This window comes from Leishmania braziliensis, chromosome 31 (genome assembly GCF_000002845.2).
Source record: "Leishmania braziliensis MHOM/BR/75/M2904 complete genome, chromosome 31".
NCBI classification, from domain to species: domain Eukaryota; phylum Euglenozoa; class Kinetoplastea; order Trypanosomatida; family Trypanosomatidae; genus Leishmania; species Leishmania braziliensis.
The window spans coordinates 1,199,444-1,205,858 of record NC_009323.2 but is presented as its reverse complement, the minus strand read 5'-3'; the positions used below and the strand labels follow the sequence as shown (position 1 = coordinate 1,205,858).

Genomic DNA, 6,415 nt, shown 5'->3' with positions numbered 1-6,415 from the left:
TGTTCTTTTTTTTTTTTTTTTTTTTTTTTTTTTTTTTTTTTTTTTTTTGTTTTTTTTTTTTTTTTTTTTGTTTTTTTTTTTGCTTTGTTTTTTTTCATTTTTTTTTGGGAAGTTTTCTTTTTTTTTTTTTTTTTTTTTTTTTTTTTTTTTTTTTTTTTTTTTTTTTTTTTTTTTTTTTCAAGAGGTTTTTTTTTTTTTTTGGGATTTTTTTTTTTTTTTTTTTTTTTTTTTTTTTTCCTTTTTTTTTGTTTTTTTTTTTTTTTCCCCTCCCCTTTTTTCTTTTTTTTTTTTTTTTTATTGGTTTAAATTTTTTTTTTGCCTGTTCCGGTTTTTTTTTTTTCCGTTTTTTTATTGTCCCTTTCCCTGGGCGGGCAGGTCCCTTCCCCCTTTTTCCTGTTGCACCAAGTCCCCTGCGGGGGGGCGGGGTATTAGGTCTCGGTGATTCGGGGAGCCCATGGGTTTTCCGTTTACGCGGCCCCACCTGCGCTGCTTGTGGCGCTTCTTGCTCTTTTCACGCTCCCCATTCACGCCTTTCATGGATCACTTCTTGTGTCCTCCACGAAGGTGTTCGCCACATGCGCATGTGAAGGTCTCTTGCCCATTTCCCATAGAAGAGAGTGGCGTGCAGCACCTCTTCCCCCCCCCCCCCCCATGAGGGTATGCATGACGCGCAGGAGAGATGGAGAGGCACACGCGCATTACTGCAAAGCGCTTGTCTCTCTTTTCCTCCTAGAAAAGCGCAATCTGACTGAGAGAAAACGGTGACGTTACAACTTCTGCTGAGCACGACGTGTGAGTGCGCGCCTCCGCAGAAAGGTGCAGTGACTTGAGGGACATGGACATCAGCTCTGCATCGGCGGCCTGTGTGGCACTGGCCCCTCCCTCCCCGCTTGCCATACTGATGCGCAACGAGATACGAAACCTCCCTTATTCCTTTACCCGATCTGCCGAAGAGACAGTGTCAGTCTGTGTCGCTCGCCACCAAGTGAAAGTGCCCTCTCGTGGTGAATCGAAGTGTAGAGTCGATCATGGCAAATGTGCTCCGGTTTCGATAGCAACGAAGTGGCCACAGGCGAAGCAGAGCGCAGGTGCGGGGGGTAAAAGACTTGTTCATCTCGTACTCAGCCCGGCTGCATTTCTTTTTCTTCCTGCTATAACTGGCCCTGTTATCTTTCGTGTACTCCCCCTCCCCCCAATACACATCGACTCAGCACTACGAGTGTATCGGCGACAGAGTTTAACAATCCAACAACAAAAGAGACGAGCCGGTATCCTGCGCACAGCCCGCTGAAATGAAGCGGAGCCCTGAGCACTGCAGCAGCGTAGGGGCCCTAGTCACTGCAGAATCGGGTGAAGCGAAGCATTGGCGAGTAGAGTTTGAGGCAAGAACCGTGCTCAGGTGCCTGCGTCGACACCCTGCTATACCGCATCTCTAGTGCTGCGAAGCAGCACCCGATGAGGCTATGACTGGTTGCGGGCCGAGTGAGGTTTGACTTGTGTAGCGAAGTGGACACGTTGTGGCATCCCGTTTGTTACTGTTCAGCCCACCGACTTCCTACTTATCTCTTCTTTGTCTGCCCCCTGTCCTCTTTTTCCTTTTCCATCAGTGTACGCACTTCGAGGTCGCCGCCGCCGCCTCGTGACGTGATGTCAACCCTCGCTGTTCTCAAGCGTTAGCGCTCTGACGGTCGCGAAGAGACACGAACAGTCACAATGCCGAAACACAACAAAAAGAGAAGTAAACCGCCTTCGAGCCAAATTTGCGCATCACATCGCTGCTGAGGCAGATGAGTGCATCCACGCCTCCTCGAAAAACTGACTCATCATGATAGCCGTCGTCCATGTAAAGGTGCTTAGTGCTCGGGTAAGTTTTTCATTGTTGCGAGTGTGATTTATCGGTCACCCCTTCTGCCTGCTTGGACTCCCTCGTCGCCCCGCCCATCACGCCGCGTTGATACTCTCCCACATCGTGAACGCAGAGAAGCAGTGCCGCTGGCTGAGAGTGCCGAGTCAAAGTTGTAACTCGCCCACAGCATCGTATTTTTTTTTTTGCGGCAGCACGGACTCAACTGAGAGAGCCCCTCGACTGTATGGGCGACTTCTGGGTAGACTTCGAGGAAGTCCTCTGGTCTGCTGCGAAGCTCATTTGGCACACCCCTAAAAGACCCCCTCATGCCTGCGCTCCCTCGGGAAACACCTTCGTTTCCTTGGGAACACGATTTGGCGGAATCGCGCCGACCACATCACTCCGCTTGCGCCTCTCAGCACCCACGCACTGCCCACCATGGCTACACCCACGCTGCTGTCGAGATAAGTGCGCTGTGTATGGGTGAAGGAGAAGTTTTTGGTCAGTCCGAGGACAAGCGAGGGCGTGGTAAAATGGCTTCCTGCTCGGATCCGTCGGCCTGCACGACGACCTCCAGGATGTCCTCCCACCCTGGCCCTCGTTGAATGGCTCTGAAAGAATTCCGATTCTCTACTTCGCCGACATGGCGGTGAGGACACTAACAGAACTCAGTCTTCCTTCCTCATAGAATACTGGAGGCCAAAGGTGCATGTCTCTGACAACAGTAAGCCCTGTTGCCGTCATTGTTGGGGTGAACTACACCAGAAACATGACGGAGCTGGAAAGCGCGGTGGCGCTGTTGTGGGCCACGAAGGGGGCGTTCGCTGCAACCAACCGCGTCCCTGCAGGTCAGCAGAGAGTCTTAATAGTCTTCCCTGGGGCGATCTTCACAGCTGAGGGGAAAGCGTAGCCCAGTCATGGGCCACCTGCTGATTAAGGAAACGCAGGACGACAAGGTGGCGCTGCCGCACTCTGCGCTGATGGTGGGTGAGCGCCTCATGGCTGACACCTTGTATGGCAAGAGTATTGGAGCTGGCGTAACGTTGGTGTCGAGTGGTGCCCAAAACACTACCTTACCTTGGTGAACTAGTAGAAAGCGGAGAGGCGCAAGACTTACCGGGCATTGAGGTCGACTCGCTCGCTGACGTTGTTGAGCTGCCGAGCAAGAAAGGGCGCATGCGGCGAGATTGCAAGCGTGCTCTTCCATCACCACAGCAGCCCTCACCGTTCTCTCAAGATCCGCTATTCTCTAGTAGTTTGCGCGTGTTGAGTACCGTTATCACATATCAGCCAAACAAGCCTCAAAAGCTACAGAATGAAAAGCAACGGCTGAAGGGTTTGTGCGACCTTTTCTCCACTCTGAAGCACATATGTGTCCCATGCGGGTGTAGGGTTACTTCCTGCTTGCGCCATGCCCGCCGGTGATGCAATGTGAAGAGCACCGCAGCGTCTATGCCTGCAGTTGACTTCACACGGCCCCGCAAATTAGTCCCACGCCATCGTGCAGAAATCGCTTTGGCGGTTCTCGTCCTCCTTCCTGACCTCCTCTTTCCTGCATTACGCTGCGCCCTAACATTACCTACAGAACACGCAGCGTCCGACCTTTTAAGTGATGCCAGAGCGAATCACCCCAGCGCTGGCTGCGCGGCTGGTGGCCTCGCCTTTGAAGTACATGCTGCTCGACATTAACGGCGTGATTTGGTGCGGCGGGCACGTGATCGAACGTGTGCCGGAAACCCTGCGATATCTGCGCAACCAGGGCAAACAAATCCGCTTTCTGTCTAACAACGCGTCGCTGTCGCGCGAGCAGCTTCTGCAGAGCCTCGAGAAGAAGGGCATCGAGTGCGTGACGGTGCAGGAGTGCTACAACAGCGCGTACGCTGCGGCACTGCGGCTGAAGCAGCTGCTAGGGAAAGCGGACGTGCCCGGTGAGGAGCCGCGCGTGCATGGCAACGTGTTTGTGATTGGTGAAGAGGGTCTGCACGACGAGCTGCAGCAGGTGCTGGCGCCGGGGTTCATCACTTACGGCGTGGAGCTGCACGACGCGGAGCGCGCTGGGGGATACGACACAGAGGCCCTTGGCAGCGCGTGGCGCGTGCCGTGCCTGCCGGCGCCGCAGAAAGGTCTAGTGGTGCGCAATGGCAAGACGTGTCGCATGGTGCAGGCCGGCACCGACAATGCAGAGAAGATTACGCTCTCCGACCTGAACGCCGTTGCTGTCGTCGTAGGACTGGACAAGCACTTCAACATCCTCAAGCTGGCGTACGGGTCACTGACTCTGCAAGGGCCACCTGCGACCCTGCGCGGAGAGTCGTACACGCCGCCTTTGTTCTTAGCCACAAACGAGGACCCACAACTTCCTGTTGGGCGTGATGGCGCCATGATCCCAGGCGCTGGGTCCATTGTGAGCGCTCTGTGCACCGCTGTGGGAAGGCGACCGGACACCGTCTGTGGGAAGCCTAACGAAGACATGGGGAAGATCCTGTTCAAGGCAGAGGGTATCACGAATCCGCGAGAGGAGTGCATCATGATCGGTGACCGGCTGACCACGGATGTGGCCTTTGGCAACGCCACTGGGTGCCAGAGCATGCTAGTGCTGAGCGGCATCGAAGGGATGGCGGATGTGGAGGAAGCGGAGAAACAAGGCAAGACGGAACTGCTGCCTAACTACGTCGGTGAGTCTCTCGCCTGCTTCTTGCCGTCGTGAGTGGTTGCCACTAGTGCGGCTATACTCTGTTTCACGAGGAGGTGCGTTGTGCGCTCCTATTTGTGCTATAGTGCCATCTCTCATGTTGCTCACCTGCATACTGTCAAAGCCGTCCAACACCTGCTGCTGGCATGGCACGGACAGTAAGAACCTCGGAGAGAGAGAAACTGAAGTGATGCTCATCAAGGAGTGCTGTGCCATACAGCCAAGAGTGTGACAGATCGCTGTGATGAGGGGGTCATACCGAATGTGAATCTGGACGGGGAGGGTCTACAGGGCTCTTTACGATGGATGAACCCCGCCGTGCTGCTGCTGCTGCCCTTTACCAGGTACAACGAGTTCTCCACTGTGCGAGTGAAGTATTCAAAGCTGAGTAAAATCTATACGGAAGTGCTCCACAACTGTGGCATTCCTTCTCCATCCCTCTGTCCCCTTCTCCGTAGTACTGACATCCCCTCTCACGTCCCTTCCCTCCTTGCCTTCTCTCTGGTCATGCCACAGAGGGTCAAGTCCGCACTTGAGTTGCGCGCTACTCTGCGCTCTTCTGCAGTCTGGGTCTCATTCCGATTTCAAGTTGCAAAATTCTGCTTCGCCTCTTGCCCCACGTGTGCCTCCGCGCAAAGCCCAGCAAAGTCAAACCTCAGCCATCATCTGCTTTAGTGTCCGCCTTTCACTCCTGTACGTATGGGCCACAACACACGCCTGCTTTCGCTTGACATTTTCCGTCTCGGCTTTGTGCGTCGCGCGAATTCGCTGTTTCTCCTGGATGCCGCGCTTCACTCTCTCGTGCACGACGTGACCCCCCCCCCAACGTCCCTACTAGCCATACAGCACTACAACAACCCCATCTGCTCACGGCAGTGAGGACCCTACTCGTGGCCTGGAAGCCTGTCTCGTCCATCTACGATGCCTACCCCGAAACTGTTACCTACAGCACCTCACTCAAGGTTGACGAGATGAGCTTCGCCTTTCGTAGCGCCCTCCTCACAACCGAAGCAAGCTCATACTTCAGGCACATCGACAAGAGCGGTCATCACCGTCACCCAGACAGCCACGGCGACGAAAGATCAGCGCACAGCTTCGCAGAGAGTAGGCCAAACCCACTGTGAAGTGGCTTGCATGTCACTGATAGCGCCGCACAGTAGCCAGAAGCATTTCCTTACGTGCCCGGCGAAAAGTGTGATGGACGTGTGGTCGTCACCACTATCGTGAATGAGGAAACGATGTCGCTAGACAAGGCAGCGGCTTCCTTCGAGGTGGTGATCCCCTGGGAACACGCCAGCGCTCACGACACACTTGAGGAAGCGCTTCGAGGGTGCAGCGGAAGGGGAAAACGACCATCACCGGGTAGCGCAGTCGAAGGTATTGCAAAGGGGTTGTGGTGGTACGAGAAGCGCGAGTCAGTCACACAACCCTGTGAACATTTCCGCCTACGTTCCCACTCCTGACCTGACCTTTGCGAGTTATTGGGCGAGGACAACGGGCCGTCGCCCTCAGGTCCTTCCCAAACGATGTCGATCCATCATCTCTGACAAGTACCGGAGTGGGTGCGGGTTGTCACACACTGGTGTTCTGCCGAATGCGCTACACAGGACTGCTCGACAGAGCACGATTGAACCATACGAGAAGTGCTGCAAACGAGGCACGCAGAAGCTGCAGCTGGAGGTGAGGAACTACATCAAGGAGGTGAAGCACAAGCACCGCTCCCTCCTCTGCCGTCACCGCTGTGGCATTCTCCGTATGCGTGCCTATACGGTCTTTGTCGAACTATTTCGCCTCTGCTCACCGATTTTTTCGTCCGTTATTATGGGTAATATTTTGCTCTTTTTGTTTTTCGTTGCTGCGCTACAGTAGGGGGGGGC

At 54.1% G+C, this 6,415-nt stretch overlaps 1 protein-coding gene across 1 annotated transcript; it reads left to right on the top strand.

The window, feature by feature from the left end:
* Positions 1-3,458: 3,458 nt before the first annotated feature.
* Positions 3,459-4,553, top strand: LBRM_31_2620 (putative p-nitrophenylphosphatase; the record flags this gene model as incomplete). Its single annotated transcript, XM_001567204.1, has 1 exon — positions 3,459-4,553. The coding sequence occupies one exon, from the start codon at positions 3,459-3,461 to the stop codon at positions 4,551-4,553; it is 1,095 nt and encodes a 364-aa protein (XP_001567254.1).
* Positions 4,554-6,415: the final 1,862 nt, after the last annotated feature.